This window comes from Puccinia triticina, chromosome 11A (assembly GCF_026914185.1).
Source record: "Puccinia triticina chromosome 11A, complete sequence".
Lineage (NCBI taxonomy): Eukaryota > Fungi > Basidiomycota > Pucciniomycetes > Pucciniales > Pucciniaceae > Puccinia > Puccinia triticina.
The window spans coordinates 3,097,093-3,118,744 of NC_070568.1; the positions used below are offsets into that span (position 1 = coordinate 3,097,093).

The 21,652-nt window shown below is 48.4% G+C and overlaps 10 protein-coding genes across 10 annotated transcripts; 6 read left to right on the forward strand and 4 right to left on the reverse strand.

Annotated features, from left to right (window-relative positions):
- Positions 1–39: 39 nt before the first annotated feature.
- On the reverse strand, positions 40–651 carry PtA15_11A299 (uncharacterized protein; the record flags this gene model as incomplete). The annotated part of the gene is made up of 1 exon (XM_053161192.1): positions 40–651. The coding sequence occupies one exon, from the start codon at positions 649–651 to the stop codon at positions 40–42; it is 612 nt and encodes a 203-aa protein (XP_053025164.1).
- A 228-nt stretch (positions 652–879) lies between these two features.
- Positions 880–1,602, reverse strand: PtA15_11A300 (uncharacterized protein; the record flags this gene model as incomplete). The annotated part of the gene is made up of 2 exons (XM_053161195.1): positions 880–1,157; positions 1,386–1,602. 2 exons carry the CDS (start codon positions 1,600–1,602, stop codon positions 880–882), a joined length of 495 nt encoding a protein of 164 aa, XP_053025165.1.
- A 902-nt stretch (positions 1,603–2,504) lies between these two features.
- PtA15_11A301 (uncharacterized protein) lies at positions 2,505–2,993 on the forward strand (the record flags this gene model as incomplete). Its single annotated transcript, XM_053161196.1, has 2 exons — positions 2,505–2,532; positions 2,614–2,993. 2 exons carry the CDS (start codon positions 2,505–2,507, stop codon positions 2,991–2,993), a joined length of 408 nt encoding a protein of 135 aa, XP_053025166.1.
- A 399-nt stretch (positions 2,994–3,392) lies between these two features.
- On the forward strand, positions 3,393–4,615 carry PtA15_11A302 (uncharacterized protein; the record flags this gene model as incomplete). The annotated part of the gene is made up of 2 exons (XM_053161197.1): positions 3,393–4,040; positions 4,580–4,615. The coding sequence occupies 2 exons, from the start codon at positions 3,393–3,395 to the stop codon at positions 4,613–4,615; spliced, it is 684 nt and encodes a 227-aa protein (XP_053025167.1).
- Positions 4,616–8,150: 3,535 nt separating this feature from the next.
- PtA15_11A303 (uncharacterized protein) lies at positions 8,151–8,860 on the forward strand (the record flags this gene model as incomplete). Its single annotated transcript, XM_053161198.1, has 2 exons — positions 8,151–8,176; positions 8,251–8,860. 2 exons carry the CDS (start codon positions 8,151–8,153, stop codon positions 8,858–8,860), a joined length of 636 nt encoding a protein of 211 aa, XP_053025168.1.
- Positions 8,861–9,544: 684 nt separating this feature from the next.
- PtA15_11A304 (uncharacterized protein) lies at positions 9,545–11,066 on the forward strand (the record flags this gene model as incomplete). Its single annotated transcript, XM_053161199.1, has 6 exons — positions 9,545–9,726; positions 9,795–9,871; positions 9,934–10,142; positions 10,216–10,450; positions 10,519–10,572; positions 10,648–11,066. 6 exons carry the CDS (start codon positions 9,545–9,547, stop codon positions 11,064–11,066), a joined length of 1,176 nt encoding a protein of 391 aa, XP_053025169.1.
- Positions 11,067–12,140: 1,074 nt separating this feature from the next.
- Positions 12,141–12,674, forward strand: PtA15_11A305 (uncharacterized protein; the record flags this gene model as incomplete). Its single annotated transcript, XM_053161200.1, has 4 exons — positions 12,141–12,187; positions 12,263–12,444; positions 12,512–12,565; positions 12,643–12,674. 4 exons carry the CDS (start codon positions 12,141–12,143, stop codon positions 12,672–12,674), a joined length of 315 nt encoding a protein of 104 aa, XP_053025170.1.
- Positions 12,675–15,785: 3,111 nt separating this feature from the next.
- Positions 15,786–16,466, forward strand: PtA15_11A306 (uncharacterized protein; the record flags this gene model as incomplete). Its single annotated transcript, XM_053161201.1, has 2 exons — positions 15,786–16,102; positions 16,274–16,466. The coding sequence occupies 2 exons, from the start codon at positions 15,786–15,788 to the stop codon at positions 16,464–16,466; spliced, it is 510 nt and encodes a 169-aa protein (XP_053025171.1).
- Positions 16,467–17,191: 725 nt separating this feature from the next.
- PtA15_11A307 (uncharacterized protein) lies at positions 17,192–19,992 on the reverse strand (the record flags this gene model as incomplete). Its single annotated transcript, XM_053161202.1, has 6 exons — positions 17,192–17,199; positions 17,286–18,158; positions 18,241–18,488; positions 18,585–18,799; positions 19,260–19,313; positions 19,678–19,992. The coding sequence occupies 6 exons, from the start codon at positions 19,990–19,992 to the stop codon at positions 17,192–17,194; spliced, it is 1,713 nt and encodes a 570-aa protein (XP_053025172.1).
- Positions 19,993–20,017: 25 nt separating this feature from the next.
- On the reverse strand, positions 20,018–20,796 carry PtA15_11A308 (uncharacterized protein; the record flags this gene model as incomplete). Its single annotated transcript, XM_053161203.1, has 3 exons — positions 20,018–20,045; positions 20,123–20,273; positions 20,391–20,796. 3 exons carry the CDS (start codon positions 20,794–20,796, stop codon positions 20,018–20,020), a joined length of 585 nt encoding a protein of 194 aa, XP_053025173.1.
- Positions 20,797–21,652: the final 856 nt, after the last annotated feature.

The window sequence follows — 21,652 nt, forward strand, 5'->3', positions numbered from 1 at the left end:
TGAGGGTTTTTGGAGCGAGGGCTGGAGAGAGAGTGGTGTTCAGGGCTGGAGGAGGTCGGTGCCGATGAGCTCGTCCTGGATTCCTAGGGCGTGGGCGCAGGAGACGAGGTCGCTGATGAGCCGGTCGATGACGGTATCGAAGGCGGCATTATCGGCGGGGTGGTGGAGGTGGAGGCCGCAGTCCTGGGGGTCGGCGAAGAGGGGCTGGGGGGCTCGGAAGTCGGCGGGGTGGGGGACCTTGGAGTAGGAGATGGAGCTGCGTTTGGGCCGGATAGGGGCGGCGTCGTCGGCGGAGAAGGAGCGGGCGGGGGGCGCGTGTCCGGCGAGCGAGTCGTCGGAGTCGAGCGAGGAGGATCTGCGGGAAGAGGCGCGCGAGCTCTGGCGGCCATGGAAGCGTCGGCCGGGCCCCGGGGTGCCGCCGAGGCTGGGCGAGGAGCTGCCGGGCCGGGAGGCGGGGTTGCGGGGCGGGTCGAAGCTCGCGGCGGCCAGCTCGGGCGTCGAGGACAGGAGGGGGCTGAAGGATCCATTGAGCAGCAGCGGCTTGAGGCCCGTCGCGGTCCCCGGCGACAGTCGGCCGTCTGCCGGTGCCCTCTTCTCGTCCGGCGTCTGCGCTGCATGTCCCAGGGTGGTGGGGGTGGGGTGGTCGTCCATCGTGGGGGGTTTTTCGTGGGGGTTTCCAGGCGGATGGGGGGCGTGTTTTGTATGGGGTGGGGTGGCTGTGCGGCTGCCTGCGAACAGGCCTCGCCCCGCACAGCCCTTCCCAATTCAGCCAACGCCTACAGGATCCGCCACACAATCACCATCCGCTGATCATCTCCAGCCCAGAGCTATTTTACAGAGCTCATCCGGATGTGCACATGGAGGCAAGCAGCTCATCGGCTAGTGCTCATGCCCCGCCGGACTAGTCGCCGGCCCGGAGTCGGCCAAGCTATTGGGCTCGCTGGCCTCCACGAACGTGGCTGGTTGGAGACAGGAACGATGGTAACCCACCCCGATGGGGATAGCCTTCAACGCCCAGCCCGGATCCCTCTTCCCGACCGCCACATGGGCCTTGTCCCCCTGCTGGCACACCCCGTGTCTGGCCAGCTCAAAATAGGCCACCGCCAGCCCACTTTTTGTCGATGAGGCTCCGGAGTATCCGATCGGAATCCGCCTCGCTCCAGGCGAAGTGGAGTAAGCTCATGGGTCCGGGCTTTCCGAGAAGCTTGCTGAACCGGTGTGTCCACGCGAAAGACATATTTCCTGCAACTACACAGTCCCTGCCTCTCGCTGAAACGGGGAGAGGCTGGATAAGCTCGCCGCAGGGACGGAATCCGTAGCTCTCCAAACAGCATGGTACAAGTGCAGGCTTGCACTTGAAAACCGCAACGAGCTCTGCCAGCAACCAGCAGCAGCCCACACGGATTGTAGCTTATTCTCGATCTTCTGAGGACCAGCATCAGTACTCCAGGGTGGCGGTCCAGAAATGCGCCACTCGAAGACATTCAGCTTCATCTCGGCCTTCATCCTTCGAGGCTGGATGTGTCGGGCGTCGCTGCACGACAATCTTGTGAACGAAGCGAAGGACGCACTCGGTGCGGAGGCATGTAGGTTTTCGAACATCTAGGTACAGTATGAGAATGTCTTTGGATCATGGACCTAACCATTTCCATGTTAACAATTTTATATTCCTTTCAGCTTCGGTGGGGGACAGTCGGAATGAGTTGTCGGCAACAGGTGAGGCTTACCAGGATAGGCTGCATAGTTTTGATAGAGAGCTAACTGGGTGTTCTAGACTCGAGAGAAAGTCATGGTAACTTGGCAGTGGCTTCTGTTGACCACCTCCTGGAGAATGGCCATTTCAATGTACAGGAATCACCTGATCAGAAATGCCATGCAGAGTGGATGGGGGGCATTAATGCTGAGCTCTCAGAGAGCGGTAAGTCTGATCATGATAGACTGGTAACTGTTTGATTAAGAGCTGAGTTTCCCTGGGTGCTCCAGAATCAAAAGATAGGGGTTGGTACTCAATGATCAAGTCTGTTGGTCAGCTGGAGAAGGACTATGGGAAAATTGATGTAGAGAAATATGAGCAAACACACACTGATGCCATAATGGAAACAATTGTGCGCTTGAAAAGCCTTCATGAGCAGATGGAAACGCTGTTTGGACCACACTGGGATCCAGAAGTGCACGCATCAAGACCCCAATACTTGAAGGTCAAGTACACAGACTCAATGTGGAGACTTTATGAGATCCTCAGGAGTGGCTCAAACTATCCAAAGCCAATCCATCATCTGAAGGTAGCTCGAAATAGCTGCATACTAGAAACCATCAACTTCATCCGCAGATACAGCCTTGCCCATGACGACGATTTGGAAGACCTAGAGTGGGAATCTTCCAGGGAAGGGGGGCTGAGGTGGCTGGTAAGGGCCATCGATGGTGTGTTTAGAACAGACACAGAGATTTGGAATGAGTATCATTTCCATCCCACGGTGGAAGAGCACATACAATATCACCTTCACATGCAGCATATCTACAACTCATACAAATGTTAGTCAATATTCTTCTTTTTGGGGTGGCCATTGGAGTTGATTTTTTTGTTGACTTTTTATGAAACAATCACTGATATAGTTCTTGCGAAACAAGAGCAAGACTTTGTGTTGTTTACCCTGGCCATCAACGACTATGGGATTGAAGAGAGTGCTGAATGTTGGAAGGATGGCCCGATCACAAAGCCGTTCTCCAAGCCCATGATCGAGCTCATCTACTTCATGCGCAAAGTGAGACGGTTTATCAAGGATGCGTTGGAGGATGAAGGCCCGGGGGAGCTCGAAAGAAAAGCGTTCTTTCTGGAAGTGAAAGATGATTTGATGGAGATGAGGCGGTTTTATTTCGATCCGCGTGTTCCTCCGGGACACGACCGGGAAGAATTCATCAAGGTTTTCCATTTCAGAGCTGCTGCGTTACCACCCGGGTCGACACCCTTTCAACTAATGTATAGTCCGCTATAGAATTGAAATCATACTACACAATAGTCGCGGCCCGTGCTCAGCCGCGCTCAGCGTCTCCCAAGCCTTCTCACCACAATTTCTGGTCATTTTGACCAAGTTGTCTGTTTTCATGTGCCGACCCCCGTACCTCCCTTCAATTCCCATTGATGTCACTCACTTTGATTTGTACCACTCCTCATTCACGTACCCAAACCACCGGGTTTTTTTTTTCAACCACCGTCACGGCAAGCACACCACCCACCAAAGCATTCAAACCACCAAATCACTTCAAAAAAATGATTCCAGCCCATGGCAACCATCAATCACACTACAGCTCCTCCCCTGGCCAAGCTGGCTTGCCACCTAGTATTTCACCGCCCCCCAGCTTGTGGGACATCAACCAGCTTGGCGCACCCCCCAATGGCCATGGTCCCCTTGGAAGCCGTCATTCTCCTCACAGAACTCAAGATCTTGGCGGAAGTCACCTTGGCAACACTCATCACGGCGGTCTTGGCGGCACTCATCACGGCACTCTCAGCGGTCTCAGCGGTACTAATCACGGTGGTCTTGGCAGCACTCAGCACGGCGGCACTCATTACGGCGGTCTCAGCGGAACTCATCTCGGCGGTCTCGGCAGCACTCAGCGCGGCGGCACTCATTACGGCGGTCTCAGCGGAACTCATCACGGGGGTCTCGGCAGCACTCAGCGCGGCGGCACTCATCTCAGCGGTCTTGGCGGCACTCATTTTGGCAGTCTTGGTGGCCCTCATCTCGGCAATCTCAGCAGCAGTCATATTGGTGATCTTGGCGGTACTCACGGTCTCAGCGCTTGCCTTGGCGATTTCCGCTCCACCAATGCTGCTACTGGTCGTGTTTCCATTGTCGATACTCGTTACGGCGGCCCTGATCTCGCTACTGGCAACCTCAGCAATCCAATACCCTCCAACCTCAATCACCAAAGCGGTCATGGTCTCCCCGCTGGGGCTGACTCGCAGTGTCGCCAACAGCAATCTTCAAACAGGCCCGGTCATGCTGGCCCAGACCAATCAACAAACAAGTCACAAACCAGTCCGCCTAACACCAACCAAGCAAGAGTTGAAAATACCCTAAGTAATTCTTAATGTGGAACGGTATCCTTGGATATTGGGCCACAGGTAAAAAAAAAAATTACATACTTCAAACCTAATGATTATTGCTTCGGCTTTCCGGCAAGGTACGTGAGGATGATGAGCACCAAGATTATCCCACATCATGTCCGGTTGTCTGAGCTCTCCTTGCAAAAAACAATCAGAAGTAATGTGTTTTCCCGAGGAGAGCCCTGGGACCACGGGCCCCATATAAGCAACCACCACTGTCCCCCAGCAATCCCCCATTCAACACATACCCACTCGGCCCGGAGCCAGCTTTGATATTTTGCTTTGTTTTGCATCGACCATTAAGGGTTGTGATAGATATAGTCTTAGATATAGCACTTGGCAAATTTTCCATCGACCACAGCGTTCAAACTCTGCCCAGAAATCCACCAAGTTTGTTATCTGTCTGCATCCGGCATACATACATATACTCCTTGAGCTTATTCTCCAACCTTTCAAACTTCAACGTTATAGCTCCTTTCAGCCCGCGCAACCTTGTTTAATCTTTAATCCATCTCCCACATCACCGCACCATCCGGCCCATTCCCTTCCGCATCACTCCACTCGCCCATCCACCTCCACCACCACGGCCAACCCCATACCCTTTGCCCCACACCCTCCACCCTCCCCCTGTTCCACTCGCCCATTTGGTTGACCGCCTCACCCCCATCACCACCAGCCCCCCTATAAGACCGACCCTCAACAGCTACGACTTTCCCACCATCCCCCACCGAAAGCATGTTACCCATTACTTCTCCTACAACAACATCCTTTCACTCTTCCGTGCTAGCCTCTATCGACCAAATGCTAAATGTGCATTCCGAACCCCCAACCAACCTGTATCCTCTCATACTTGACATCGAAGACATCGTCCCGGAGCCATTTATTGAAGAGGTTCCAGTTCCGCACGGCGTTAAACTCCCTCCATGCACGATGCGAATGGTCCGATGGATCAATGGTACTGCACCCAGTTTTAATACCCATCCGCTCTGCTTCACCATCCCCGGTCGATCCTTCTTTGAGGCCCACGACTTTGTCGAAGCGATGCAGGCCACAGTCCGATGGAACCTCGATAATACGTTCTACAACAAAGCCCCGTCTCTTATTAAGAAACCCGGTTGGCCAGCTACATTTTTTTTCAAGCTTTACTACGAATGTCCGCGCAGCGGGTTCCACGAGGCGCCCATCAATTCCCGGAAAGCACCCTCTGGTCGAAAGTGTGGCTGTAAGGCAAGATTCACCGTCACCCACCATATTGCCACCAACTCGCTGCGGGTTGATTGGTTCTGGAAGCATTCCCACGAGCTCAACACTAAGGAAGATATGGAAAATACCCAAATCCCCAAGGTTGTCCATGACTGGATCGTTGCCCGCGTGGATTCAGGTCTTGGATGGAAGGGGATCCGTCGCCTATTGTTATCTCGTGATCTTGACGCCGTAAGTTTTTTTTCACCTTATCGGCTCAGAATGTAGTACTGGGCAGTGGCTGAATCAAGTTTTCCATGTCAACTCCTCAGCTTTGTACTAGGACCGGTGCAGCCGTGCCAGCGGCGAATGGCGTTCTCTACGACATCGTCAACTACTTGATCAAGACGCGGCTCACCATCCAAGCTAGATGTAACCCGGACGTGTTTGTTTTGCTTTCTCTCTGGCAAGCTCGCTTGGACAGTACCGGCTGGTACACTTACGCCCCCGCGCTCACCGACTCGGAGGACTTTATGTTTGCCATCCAATCACCCTGGCAGCGGGAGATGATGGTTTGACACGGTAAAACCATGATATTCATCAACGCTACGCACAATTCCGTCCAGAACTACTTTCTCTCTCAAGGTTGCAAGGTCAGCTTATACACGGTTCTCATCCGAAACCCCGTCACTGGCAAGGGGTTGCCTGTATGCTGGGCCTTCACCAGCTCTCTAGGAACGTAAGTACCTTTCATAATCAACTTCATCCACGTTCCCTCCCATGTTACCGCTTGTCACACCCAACCCAAACTGTGAGCCTGAGTCTCTATAGTGACAGCAGGACACAAGAAATGGGGGGAGCAATAGTTGGATTTCTTGGGATAAAGAAAATACAACTATAGAGAAAAAGAGAAAGAAAGAGAGAAACCAAGCAGGATAAGAAAGAAGAAGAGTACTAGGTTATTCTAGTGGGAATGCACGTCCACTGGCAATGCTACTCTTCAGAAGAGTGCTGCTAATCTGTGCTAGAAAGAGCTACAGCTTCCTCTCAGGAGGGTATCTGGATTAGATAAGTTTAATCCAGCCACAATTTTTTAGCTTCCTTCTGGATAGTCAAGGTTCTTAAAGGGAAACCTGAGGGACAGCCCTGAAACCTAGATTTGAGGCAAAGGCCAATGGATAATAAGGGACAGCCCTGTGATCAAGATAGAGGCAAAGGCCTGTAGAATTGGAGGGACAGCCCTGTGATCAAGAAGGAGGCAAAACCAGAAGAAAGAGCAGATCAAGCAAGACACAGAGTTGTACCTCTGAGATAAACAAGGTTCAGTGAAAGAGGTTACTTACTGTCAATATCCTAGGCGCCTGTGACGGTAGGTATACTGGGAGTATAGTAGGCTCTTTGGTGGTGATCCTGGGTTATCTGGGTGGTGGTTCTGGTGTGCTGAAGTCTGTGGATCCTCCAGCTGCATGGGGGATCCTGACTTCGAAAATTTTCAAAGTTGGATGACATAATCACACATGTACATGTGGTTGGGAGTGCTCAGGCGCGACTACACGGCTCTGCTGCGCATGTGTGTCACAAACCACAAACTCTATGAAGGAGTAGAGATATTGTAAAGTGATCAGTGAACACTAGGGTCAAAATTGCATGAAAAATCAGAATCTGAAGTCAAAACAACCTTATGTTGTAAGGTTAAAAAGATATGAGCACATTTAGGTATAAAATGGAGATAAAAGGCAGTTTTAGGTCAACTGTGTTGACTCTAAGGCTGACACAAACACTGACTCGCTACTTTACTCAACAAAAAAAACAGGGGGCCTGTCGCACGCTTACTAATGTGGATACGATCTTCTTCTGGCCTGGTGCCACACGCCGTGATGAGCAACTGTGCTCTGGCAATCAAGCGAGCCGTTGAGGAAGTGTTTGCCGACCTCTTCGAACAAGCACCGCTACTTTACTGGTGCCTTTTCCATGTCCTGAAGGCATTGAAGACCAACGCCATCATTCATCTTGGCAAGCGATCACCCGAAGCAATCGAAGATTTCCGCCAGATGCTGTACGCAGTCAATTGCCCAATGAGCCGAATGATGTTGTATCTCAGCAAGTGGCGGCAAATCAGCCCGATGTATGCAACCTATGTAGATACGCAATGGTACACTTATATCGAACATTGGTCGCTGCATTTTCGTACGGTAAGTTTTTTCTTGTTTTTCTGGCTCATACTTGAACACTGTGCAAATTCACTGAAATAACTTATATGTGAATAAGACCGCACATCAGGGTATGCATACGAACAACTATGCGGAAGCCTGGCACCGTGTCCTGAAGACTAAATACATCAAAGTATCCGAGCGGCCACGAATTGATGAGCTGACTCACACTTTCTGTGACGTCGTCGAGCCCGATTACGGCCGGGATTATTGCCAGGTGAACACAGGATTCGTCAAACAGAGGACCAACAAGTATCAAAAGCGGGCAAAGGACCGTGCCAAAGGCTTCACGAAGGAGTACCTCCAAGTCACAGGGGCTCAGGTATACAAGTACGACAAGCACGTATGTTGTCCAACATCAACCTGACATTGATGCATGAAACTGACGGAACTCTGAACTTAGTTTCAAGTAGATTCGTTCTCCAGGCCCACGGAGGCGTCTTATTGTGTGGATTACGAGCCCCCCTTTGGCGTCATTGAAGGTCGGCTCATCGCCTGTGGCTGCATGCACTTCATTCGTTCCGGAAGTGCATGTATTCACATGTACTTTCTGGCGCGAGAATACAAGATGCTCGTTGTTGAAAAGGCCCCCAGTAGGCCCATCTCCCACGCCGCTAACGGCATTAACTGCGACGCGGGCACCGATTCCGATGTCGAGGTCCTCACAAACCCACGGGTACACCAGGCTAAATCTTCCAAGCGACCAAGCGCTACGGCTTTCTCACCTCGTGACCGGGACTTAGCCAAGAGGACTCGCCTGGATCACGAGGAAGTCCCTGACTTTACCACCGCTCACCCAGCTTTCCTGACTGGTGGGGCCAACACTCCCGTTCCTCCTGGTCCCCGACCTAACGACAAACATCTCACAACATTAGAATCTATCGTTTCACCCAAGCAGCTGACGGCAAAGGGAAGAATGACACAAAACTTCAATTCCGGCGTGTTGGCACTCAAGCGGGTCGTGGACGTACTCAAGAAAAAGAAGGAGCGGAAGGTGATGGCGAAGAATTCATCTCCAAGCGCCATGAACCGGCTTCAAGAGGTGTGCCACGCGCTTCTGCAATCGGTCGAAGATCGTCTGGCGGGCTTTACGAAGACGGTAGCACCTGCGTTCCCGGGTATCAGCAATACTTCCCGGATGAACGGCGCCAAGATGACGGTCCTGATTGGTGAACTGGTGGAGGTCGGTTGGGCGGCACTCAAACGTATGGACGACTTACTGAAAGTCGTCAAGAACTCAAAAGAGTTTGTCTCAAAGTCGGACGAGTTTTCCGTGGCGCTTTTCAGGGAGCAACTTTTTGAGGTGGTCGGGGTCTTGGAAGAGGGAAAAGTATTGGCTCCAAGGGTACAAATACGATAGGCCAACACTACAGGCGCAATGAGCTGATGGGGCGATGATATGTATACGGCAGGCGGGGGGGTGAGGAATCGGAGCTAGCAGATGTTTAAGATAGTGGGGAAACGGAGCGGAGGCCGAAGCGTTGCTTATAGCTTCAAGCGGTTCATCTTGGACCTCTGACTTGTGTATTTTCATCTTCCCATTTCCTGTCCACCTGGCAACGTGCCAATCTCCTTGTCTGTCACAATGTCATAATTGTTCGTCTCCGCTGCCAGTCCCGTTGCTATGTTGCTGATCACGTCTCTTGGTTACAAGCTGTGTGTCATGATTTGTCATAGTAGCTACAAATTTCTCGATGATCTTCCTTTTTTTTCTTTTTACAAATTTTTTTCCTCTGTAATAATTTTTTTTCGGCACTGTCTCCACCCCAACCGGATTCCTAGTTAGGAATTACTTAGGGTACATTCAGGTTTGCCCAACCAAGCCAGCAATGCAACCGATCCAGCGAGAAAACAACCCAAATCTAGAAAGCCACGAAAAAAAAGGGCCGAAGAACCAGTTGAAATTCGAATTAGCACACAAGCTGATGACCCAACTGCAAATGACTTGACCATCCCTGTAGTCCCAACCCAGCGCGAAACAATCACACGATTCCTCAACGACAACAACCCACCTCCCCCAATCCCAGTAGCTGTGCAGCCAACCATGGCTGAGTTCATGAACAAGACAACTGCGGAGATACGCAAGATTGCACATGATAAATCTAAGAAGGTCATGACAGCGGAGGATGAGGCCTTTTTCTTTAAGTTCTATGAACAACAACAGCGAGAACTGGCTGCCGCTGCCGTCAAACGACATGTGTCTGTTGGCATGGTCGAAGACCTGTTGTGAGTCACACTTCTTTCCCCGGTCCAGTAGATTGGCTCTGACAGTTCCTTCAAATTTCACCTAACAGGGGCCGAAAGCAGGCTGTTCGTGACCTCTCAAGTTGGAATAATTTCCAAATAAAACATGGAAACTTGTTTCGAGGAAGTAAGCAGTTTCTTATCTATCTCCAACTTCCATGATTTTCTGACGCAATCTTACGGCTTTAGAAGGGAAGGGTGTTGGAGGATCAACAGCTATGAGTGAACTGTCTGCCATGTGGAAGGCTATGACTCCAGAAGAACAAGCTGCTTATGATACTGAAAATCTTGCCGCCAGCAATGAAGATCAAGATGTTGCTGGATTGCGAGCTAACTCAGAATCCCTTCGACAGGCTGAGAAGCGTGTTGAAAAATGGATGAACACTTGGCAAAAAAAAGTAATTGGAGATCAATGAAATACTGTCCTTGAATCTGAAAATTAAGATGTTGACATGTATTATTATGTTGTAGGCTGTCCATATTGCTGCAAGCAATCATTGTGAAATTGTCATTTTTGCAGTGTCAACCCACCTCTGTGATTACAGTTTCCAGAACGTGCGAGCCACACCAGGTGCAGCCGAATTTGTCCAGGAAATTACATCCACAGATGGATTGAGAAACTACCAAAGCCGACTCCAAGCATTTCTGACTGGTGCCCAATTAAACAACGTATCAGCTTGTCTTGGAAAGAAGAGAACTCAAAAACGTCAGTCTACAGTCGATAATCCAAGATACAATGCATTGGTACTGACTTCTACTCCTGTGAACAAACAGGTAAACCTAAGGCTGAAGTTGATACCGCTCAAAGCAAGCTTAATGAACTGGTTGGTGAGTCAAAAACTTATGTGTAGCTCAATCCAGACACTTTTTTAAAAAAAAAATTAATTTCCCCATGGATCACAGATCAAGCTACTGATGGAAAGAAAGACAGCTGGTCGTGGCAAGGATGCAACGATGCACTGGGAAAGCTTGGCTATAAAGTTGTGTTCATGCCAGGACATGTTTTGCAGGCTGATTGGATCAAATCATACAGCAACAGCCTCCGAGGAACTGAGGCAAAGTTAATTGTTGAAGACATTGACAACGGACTGATCCGAGTGATCCAAGATCAAGACGCACTGATTGGCCGCACTCGCATCATCAAACAGAAACCTCAACGGCATGACTCTGCGCAACCGGGAACTACAGATCATCTTGGTGGGGAAGACGGCTCAGCTCATCACCTCCTTCTACCTTCTAAACGCAAGTGCCAACCACTGAAGCCCCCAAAAAAATTACGAAGAACAAAATCAGCACCTAAAAAACAGCGTAAGAGGGTCTAAGCCCCTTCATTGACCGCTGAAGAACGAGCTCTAGATTCATCCTTCTCTGAATCATCCGCAGTTCCAAAACGTCGAAAGACTCGACAAATTGTAGAATCAGACTCTGACAGCCGGTGATTGTGTTCACTTGCTTCATCTGTCTGTAGCTCTCTCAGCACAATTTTTCTTGTTGTTGCTTTCTACACTCAAGATCTGTCATGCTCCGGTTCTGAGCTCCCGGACAGCTTCTCATACAATCCTGACTCAGCCAATGATAACTTGTTCTTCATAATACCTGATCACCTGATCTGTTTATTGAGTATGAAAACTTCTCTCACAAGCAATGCGTCAAGTTGGGCATTTTTTCTTGGGGGGGCCCCCCCCAAAAAAAAATGGCAGCAGTGGGTAGTTACTTTACGTTGCGTTATCCGCGCTATTTTCGTAACGTAACTACCTGCGTTATCCGCCGCACCCCGTTACGTTACGAGTAACGGGCCGTCTGCGTGGCATGTGGATAGCGTAACGGGTCTTTTTCTGACGCCGTTACGCTACGTTATCGCTTGGATAACGCGATAACAAGCCCTCAAGGGCCGTTTTGGCGCTGCAGTCAGCTCGTTATCTGGCGCGCCGCGGGCCTGGATAACGTAACAAACAGAAAAAAATGGTCCAAACAATGGCGCGATAACGTAGCGCGCCACCGTTACGAGTAACTGTAACCATAACGGCTTAAAAACCGTTACGTTACCGTTACTGATTGTTATCAGCAACGTAACTACCCACCGTTCCGGGGGGGAAATAATCCGCTGCGGCGTAGTAGCTATTCCTAAATCGGGCCAACCACAAGCTGTTCCAACTTCCAGCCTGCCAAGCAAGCCGCCGCAGCTCATCAAAATGACTCGGTTCTCCCCCGCTGTGCACGCAGCAGCCACATCCAGACCTAATTGCCATCCTCACCATTACGACAGCGCTAAATCCCTTGCCGAACGCTCACAACCCCTTGGCGAACGCTCAGGATCCATCCTCAAACTTATCAGAACCCTCCAACCTGCATTATTCTGGGTGGACAACTAATCAATCAACCTTGCTTTTCTAGAAATGGACCATCAGTATATCGTCCCCCACTGGGCCGCCCTCGCAGAACGGTAAGCTCTTTATCTAACACCTTGCTCTATGTATCTCTGGTTGCTGGCAAGGCACAGCTGCGGTCTGCCCTCCAGAGCCCGCCCATCTACCCCTCTCCTCCATTCCAGCGAGCAGGAACTGATGTCAACCAACTTATTTTCAACCCATTTGAGGCACAAAAAAAATCAGAAAAACCACTTCCAAGCCACCCTTGAAGAATCCTCAATCGGACATTGGTTTGTTTGTCATGGCTCACTCCAGTCTTTCACATCCAACGGTATGTGTCTTTTATTTTCAAACGAGTTGGCTGAGCCTGATACCCTTACTTCGATCGTTCGACATAGTTCTCATGTTTTCGATTGTTTATCTTTTTGTCGCGATTTGCCGCCGGTTGCTATGTCAGTGATACCTTCCTGTTTCCTCGCATTCTTGACTGGCCAGGTATTTGAAACTAATCTTTGGTCTTGGTTCCAAGTCATGGTGCCGTTGTTTGTCCTTGATCCATGACCATCGTTCGAAAGCCCCCATACTCCGCCACTTGGTGTCCTGACGCTCGGGACCATCTCTTTACATCCCTGTTTTCCGCGACGGGCCACCCAGGCGTGGCAACCATCTGATTTCTTCCAAACAGTACTACTCGGATTCTGCAGCCGCAATGGTTCTTCGAGCTGGAACAATGTAAAAAGTGCCTATTAGAGCCAGAATACATCGACCCGAAATACTGTTGGACCAACACGGCTAGGTAGGCTACTCCGATGTTCCCCCCTCCCTCTCCTCTTGCTCCGATCCATCTGTAGGATGGATAAATCTTTGTTGCCCTCTGTCCTCTTGCAATGATGTGATGTGTTGGCCCAAGATTCCCATGGGCCAAAAAAGCTCTTTAAATCAGTCTGGAGGAAGTAAGAATGCTCCCTGGAACCAAACTGCTGTGTCGGTCCAAGAGATGCTAGACCACAGGTGTTTGGTTATCAAGATCTCTTCTGATGGCCTCGTATCTGTCTTTCCATCGCTCTGAATGCCCGCGCTACCTGTGGGAGGAAGGAGGAACCCTCCCTGCTGACCTCGCAAACTGATTTATCTTATTGGCCCAAGAGGAGCTCCGACAGATCTGATGCATTGACATGAGGGCAACTGTTGCATAATGAAACTGTAGTAAAACTATTGTACTAATTATAACATGAGGGTGACTAGCACCAATCTATTGTTCCTGCCGGCCTCTCAGATAGTTTTTTTGCATTGGTTTGAGAGAAACCCAGATTTCAGACCAATCTGTGGCATTTACTCTTTGGAAACTCAGAGCGCTAAGTTGTGCTGACCCAATACATCGGTCTAGGTGAATCAGGCCAGACGGAGTGAAGCGGTGGCTGAGGTGCTCTGCAATCAGATAAGACTAGCAAATTGTCAGAATGAATGGAGGCAAGGTTTGGAGAACCAATACACGGGGGGTTGCTCTGCTGACGTGATGTGTTCATTTACGGTTCTCAAAGTTCAAAACATACAAATTTCAAGCCTTATGGGTTCAAGTTCAATGTTGAAAAGCTGATACATATGGACCAATTTGCTGGGGGTAGAGGGATGATAGTAGATCACATAACACAAGATTCCATATCAACTTTTTGACCTTTAGTCCAAGAAAAATTATGCTATGATTTTATGTCACTCAACTTTGAGAACCCTAATTATTGTCAGGTTCACATTCTTATACATACAAATGTTGTAAGTTGGTCACACAATTTTGCACCATAGGCACTAGGTTGGTCACACAATTTTGCACTGTAAGTTGGTCACACAATTTTGCACAAGTCTATTTTGAGACAAGTTGAGGAAAGCACAAATATGAAGCGGGTGAGGAGTACATAGCTTTGGAAGTTGGGCTTGTTGTGGGACCGGGCCTTATAGATCCTTGTGAGATGTATCAATCTTGTGGGATAGAACCAAGTTTTACTTCTTGAATGCTGTGAGCCTATTTACTTCTTGAATGATGTGAGCCTACCCCCAAAAACTTGACAGCAAAGGATAAACACAAAGGAGCGGTAGCTGGCACATATATGCCATCGGTCATAAATTATCTAATTACAACATAAAAACTAGATCAGTTTAGGAGTGATTTATGTTTCAATCTATTTTCTGTTATTTACATAGTAATTTTTAGCACAGGTTTATCCAACAAGGAAAGTTGGCATTTGTAGTATTAACCAAAATCCATAATAATCCAATGAGGCCCTGAATTCACCTTCAGAAAATATGGGATTCTGTTTTCAGCTGTATGAAATTAAAATGGAATAATCAGAAAATCATTAGCACTGTGACAAAATTTACACTCTTTACAAAAATCATCAGTTGCAATATTGCTATTCTGAAGGTAAAAAATAATTACACATCTATCATTCCAATGACATTATTGACTCAAGCTGAAAATACCAGTGCCAAAACAAACTTGCCCAACTGTGCACAGTTGACCAGTGGTGTGGAAATATATAGTATTGAGATTCCTGATATATTAATGCTGCATATTTTATGTGATAAATAATGTGTGTGTCTGTGTTATCTCACATGTGAGAATTGATTTGATGAATTCAGAGTTTCACACATGATTCATCACAACCAATTATGATGCTAAAAATTGGGTCCTAAGTTACTGAGGTTAGCTGCCTCATTCCACATTTCTTTGCTTGTCAACAAGCTTGCATCTTTTTGAAAACAGCATGGTTTTTATTTACAATCTACCATGTATTATTTTCTACATGTTTTGGCACACTTTGCCACCAATATCTGTGACAATACAAAATTTTAACCAGCTGCCCAATGGATCAACATATAATAGAAAGGAACATTGAAGCTTGGATTCTCTGCTCAGGATCTGAAGAAAAGTGAATCAAAAGTTATAGAAAAGGTGCTATACAAATGAATAGATTCTGGCATGCAGTGTGCGTGCAGTGAGTTAAATTGACCCCTGCGGGAGGCCACAGGTGCCGTGGCGATCCATCCAAGCACCCGCTGATCAACTCGAGGGGCTTGGATCCCCCGATGTCCCGGTAAAATCCAGCTTGGAAAACCTTAACCGGCAGCCTGACCAAATCCAAACCGGCACCGATCCCACTTCCCCACTAGTCACCACAATCTTCCCCTGGCCGCTCTCAACCTCCACGGACGACCGGTACCAGCCTCCATCAAGACCACAACTCACGTACTCATTGAAGATCAAACTCTTCATTCCGCAATTGAATAACTATTTCAATTTTTTTCATCGCGCACTCCACCAACGATTCAGCTCTCCACTCCTCACTGTAAGTTTTCACTTCGTCAGTGAATCATTCTCCATTGGCCTGCCACAAGCTTTCTCAAACCCTTGATCCGCCAGCGTCTCGAAGATGTTTTTCCTCAGTATTGTGATCCCGTTCTACATAAGAACTTGGATGGGACATTATGCTGGAGTTAACATCTTCTACAGCTGGTGTTTCAAGGGTTCATGGCTACCTAAGCATTCTAACATGCTCACTCCTTGTTCATCTAGCTGTGTTTTCGGGTTTGTCACCACTCACAACTTCTCTCTGAGTTTTTGCTCTAGAACGTCTAAGCCCCCAGATAGCTCGCTTAATTTATTGACACATTCTTGGGATGTACTCCGACCCGCCCGATTGGACCAGCTGTACACCTCAAACTCAAGCTCAACCCCAAAAGAAGTCGAGGTTTCCGAACACAGTTACTCTCGATGACCACCGTCTCACCAGGGCTAGACCATTGCAAAACTTGGCTCGGATCGACTCCCGGTCAAACGGTGCCAACAGGAGAACCACGAGGGCTTTGGCTTTGTCAACAGTGACGACGAGGAAAGCATTGACTCGGATGAAGCTGATGGCGAACTCGATCAGCCAAAGAAGAGCTCAAACAGGAGTCTTCTTCAGTCGCTTCACTCTCTTCAAGGATTTCGGACGGTGAACTTGGAGTCCTAAGTTTTTCGTGCTGAGTGGCGCCAACAGTTTGGTCCCATCTGCTCTTATGCTCTTGTATGTTATCTCCACTTCTACACACTACTCGAAGGCCCGATACTAACAACTTGACCAGTGCCATGGCAGCATTCTCACAAGCCATACACTGTCTTGTAGGCCACCACCCATCGGACTCGTACAGGACAATATGCGCGCGTGGATTTGTCTCATCACCTTGCTCGGCGAAATCACCCTTCTTACGTCGGTCACCAATGCGATTCCACTCGGGAACGTATCTACGAGCTATCCTCAACCCCCGCGCCACCAGGATCAGTTCGGAAGCGCACCTGCGAGCTATCGGAACTGCTAGAAAAGAAAGGAATGAATAAGCTGGAATATCACTCGCCCGAGGCAATGCATGATTTCTCGGGTTAGTTGATTGACTCTTCAAGGTGGTCTATTGGTTCTCCCCACGGCTATGTTGCTTCGACTCTTTGTGAATTGATCTAAGCTCTCAGTTCACATTGTCTGTTCCTCATTCCTTCCTCTCTGGCTGCTCCGACCTTGGCAGCGATGCCAGATACAGTGTCCATCAGCCACCGCTCCAGAATTATCAAGGCCCGCCTCTCTTTGCCTTGGTTGACCCAGCGGATCACCTGATACAGCAATGTCGACTGACTGGCCGTTGGCGTTGCAATAGGCCACAGCCTGCTGGAAGGCCGCGATTGCTCGATTTTCCTTCTTGTTTGATGCCTGGGTCTCACTCAGCATTGTTGAATAAACCAGCATAACTTGTCCGCCTCGCTGTTGCGTTGTAGCGATCCCGCTGTTGCCGAGGCTTTTACTGACAAGGTCGACCATAAGGAGCTCTGCCAGTGCGGGGATTAGTTTGCCTCTCTCTACAACTGACATCATCGCTTTCTGTCTCCTCGTACACACTCATCCTTTCTTAACTCACTCAACACACGTACTCATTGTAACTAAAAATCATGTCACATTGTGTGGTAACTATGCGCATGCTATAAAAACCTGTAACGTAACTGTTCAAACTGATGCAATACAGGATATAGTAACTATTCATGTTGCAAACCTATTTCAGATCTCTGTGGGTTAAAGCATAGCAAGATAGGTAGAGTAGCATAGTTTAACTATTGTTCTTCTTAGCTCCTAAAGCATGGAAAACACGCACCGTTTGCCAGGGCATTAGTCAGAGCTTCTTGCTCTAGAGCAAGTTCAAATTGATCTGCATTTGGGGCTAGAAGTTCATTGTTTTCATCCTCGTCATGTTGTCCATCCTGAGAATTAGTAGGAGCAGCGCCGCCGTTGAAATCTTGGGTAAGGAAGTTTTGGAGAGCTGCTTCATCGACATTGTCCAAGGCGTTGCCGATGGCATTGTTGAAATCACCAGCAACCACTGATAAGTGTCCACTCGCTTTTAGAAATGTTAGGCGCACAAGTTGCTCATTCCAATCATTTATTAGTTCGTTATCATTTTCATAAGGCCCTGAAGCAGATACAAGGGAAACCAACTTGGTGTTCCAGTGTAACTGTAGGGATGATAGCTCGATAAAGTGGTTGTGGAGGATGGCTTTGATTGCATCTAATTGATCATCATCACTTGACAATGTCTGTAAGATTGAATGATTCATGACAGGTTGAAGCCTCGCATTTGCCCAGTCCATTTCGGAGGTGAGCCCAAACATCAAAGGAATTATTCGGTTGTGTTCGGTGATTGCCCAACGAGCAGCCCTGCGGATCTCCTGGCCGATTCGCCGCACTTCCTCTTCACATCTTGTCAGACGTGCAAGTAGTCGCATACCGTCCTGAGTGTCAGCGTCAACAGCCCATGGCTCCTCTTTGTTTGTGAACACACCATCGCTCCAAAATGAGCTGTCTGCATCCAAGCTCATTAGCTCATCATACTCGATTTTCTTTAGCGTGGTTAGTTGCGGAAAAGCGAGGTGAAATGCATCAAGGTGGCGGTTATAAGTGTTGAGGACAGCTTGCAAGGCGGCAGTCCGCTTGCGTATGGCAATTATGAGCCGTTCCTTCCCGTCGGTCCCTACATAGTTTGTAATAGATAAATATTTCAGTGTGATGTATGTTAAATGCAACAAACAACAGTTTTTCTGGACACCACCAACCCAATTTGGAGGCTACACCTTTTCGGACGGCATCGAGGGGCCTCTTCTCCTCAAGTAGAGCAAGGAACTTCTGTCTGAGATTGGTTTTGGCCCACCAAACTTTAAGGAAGAGCGATTCGGATTCAGGTGTGAGCCCAGCCAGTAGCTCGTTGGCACCAATGCGCTGACGCTGCTGTTCTATTTTGAGTTGAATTTCCCGCATTGATCGTACACATGCAAGAGACTCCTCTGGAGATCTTATTTCCTCCCTAAATAAAAACACAAACTTGAGAAGTTAATTGCAATTGCACAGCTGCGTACGTGTGGCACATAGGGCTAGGAGAGGCAAAGGCTACAATATTTACCATTCTTCAATCAAATCCTGTTCTAATGCAAGTAGTTTTCCCAGCTCAATCTTCTGTTCTTCCTTCACATGATCTCTATTGCCATAGTACGACCTCTCCGCAATCCATTGTGCTTCGAAGAACTGTGATGTATAGCACTCATCGGAGAAGTGGTTGAACCGACCGTAGATCTCTTGCAGTTTGACTTGGCATTCTTCCATGCTATCTATAGCCTGCTGAAGATGCCGATGCATCCAATCAACTTAGTTTTGGAAAGCACAAATCAATTTCTGTGACAAGAGTAGCGCGGTACAAAAATTGATCCAAATACGTTTCTCACCAGCTCCTTGCTTCAGATTTGAAGTATAGTAGTTGCATTGGCAAGCAATTGCATGCAGTCGATGAATACGTGTTGCGCTTCGGAGTGGGCCAACAAGGTCCGACAATTGTGACCACAGCCGTTCCATCCCCTCACCATCAGCTAGGCCCCAGTCGGTGTTGTAGCGTGGATTATACTTTATTTGACACGCCCAGTTATGAACATATGCATGGAAAACAGAAGTTCCAAATGCAACACGATCAATGTGATTGCCAAGTAGGTCTCGCTTAAATTGGTTTGATAACAATGAATATGATGTTGGGTCAAGAAGTGCTCATCCATTGGCGGAAGTCAAGTAAAGCTGTTTTGGCACTTACCTTTTTGACATGCGCATCTAAATGGCACCCAATGTCGTAAAGGAGTCCAAATTTCTTGTTTGTAAAGTCATTCAGGATATCATCAAGTATGCTTATAGGATAGTAAAGCCTGTTTAAGACATTCAGGTAACTAAAGGTCACAGTCATAATGCCCCGGGGAGATTATGGTGGAAGTACATACTTTTCACCGGTTCCCTCAATGTTGTTCAGTGTCAAGGGTATGTCATGGCGACAACAGCAGCCAAATAACCCGGTATCATCAAATTTGTCCCAAGAGGCTGAGTTCCGAACATCATTTGCAGCCTTGTGAGAATCCGAGCAAGTTGACTACCAGATACACATATGTGCCCAAAATTCAGAAAAATTGCAACCAGAATGCAACCAGCAAAGATTAGATGGAACTTGAATGGAAACTCACTTGAACTCCCGCCGCTTCTTCGTTGGTAGATTGTATTTGATTCTCATGCGCATTGATTTGTGAAGGTGTGATAAAAATTGATGGATAGTCGCTCTCAGAAGGAACATCAGTACTTGCGAAGTGGTGATGCCTATGTTGGAAGTTTCCATCCATAGCTATAATGGCATCTGTTCCATCCAAGCTACTCACTTCATCAGATTTTTTGGGTCCAAAACAAGAGGGGCACTGGGAAGCCCATAAGTCTTTCTTTTCCAGCCCTAGTGTGGCATTCAGCAGCTCTTTGCGAAGGATTTGGATGCGACCGTAGATGTCCATTGCTTGCGAAAATGGAAGGCGAAGGTCACGTGGATTCCTGGAACGACCCCGAGCTAAAAGTGGTTCGGCAGAGCGGGTATCCTGATGACAAACAAGGCCTTTGATGAATGATGTGTATGGCACAGCTGACTCATGCCACAGAGATTGGTAAAGCTGGACCAGGGGTATGGCGAATGCTGTTCGAGGAGCTGTGGGTGATGCGGCAATGTACCCATGGTACATCAGTCGTATGGTGTCAGGGATGCATGAGCAAAACTCAATTTGCTGCTGGGCAAATCGATCTGTAGAGAGGAGGGTTCAGTTAGTACATGTGTGGTTGGTAGAGTGGTTAGGTATGATTAACTTGCCATGAGTATTTATCAAATCTACAGCCCGATGACGGCGAATGGTGCACACACAATCTTCCAGGGGATCAAGGTACTTGGATGAGCTCGTCCAGTTTTGGGTTCGATTTTGGCAGGTAAAATATGAAGCAGTCATTGCGTTTTCGATCGATTTCCATGCAGCAGAGAGCGTGTCCCTTCTGATAGCGTACTGTGTGACCATCTCAGGGGGAAGAAGCGAGGGGTCAGTGTTGCGTTCCTGGTCATCATGAAAATGGCCATAGTGATGCTCTTCGGGTACTGGATCATGTGGAGGGGGCTGGGTATCTTGGGCTGGCCAGGGAGGTGAAAGAAGCAAGTCAGGCCGCATCGCCGATGGTTCATTATTGTGGTCGGGTGGCTGTAGGTTGGCTGGGGCTCGTCGATTGCGTAATGTTGGTGCACGTTGGTGGACAAATCCCGTCCGGCTTCTGGAAGGCATTGCTATTTTTGTACAGGTGGCTTTTGTTTCTGTGTGAGGGAAGGCAAGGAGTTAGGTCCGGCAAGTCAAGCAAATGGTAGGTCACTTCGTTATAGGGCCAGCTACTTGACATCAATGGGAATTGAAGGGAGGTGCGGGGGTTGACACATGAAAACAGACAACTTGGTCGAAATGACCAGAAATTGTGGTGAGAAGGCTTGGGAGATGCTGAGCGCGGCTGAGCACGCACCGCGACTATTGTGTAGCCCAATTTCAAATGTATGGCGGACTATACATTAGCTGAAAGGGTGTTGACCCGGGTGCGCAGAAGAGAGACTTGAGGATGAGGGGCCGTGAGGATGAAGCTATCACCCGATATGGCTCAGGGTGGCACAATGAACAACGGTGGGTCCCTACTTTACAGTTATCAATATTGTAACATTATTGTAGCAATTTCTGGTCCCTCTACGCTAACCAGACCGGTAGCCATGGGGAAATATGGTGCAATATCAATATTGCACCAGGCGGGTGTTTTTTCTTTCAAGGCCACTACGATATCTATGCGCAGAGCAGCAGATATTTATCAATATGTTGAGCAATAAAAGGCCATTTCAGGGCTGCTTTGGCCTTTCACTGCTTAATAAAGTGTTGCTCTGCTTGATAAGGGCTGATTTGGCCCTTAATTGCTTAGGCCCCGTTTGGCTGCCGCGTTATACATCATAAATGGTCAAATTTATGACGCGCAACCCCCGGGGGTTTCAAAGTTTTGGTGGCAACAGGGGGCAAACTTTGAATTGCAACTAAGGGGCCATTGCAGCCTGGTTGTGGTAGCATCAGAGCAGGAACAAAGTGACAGTCATTGTTTTTTGATGTCACC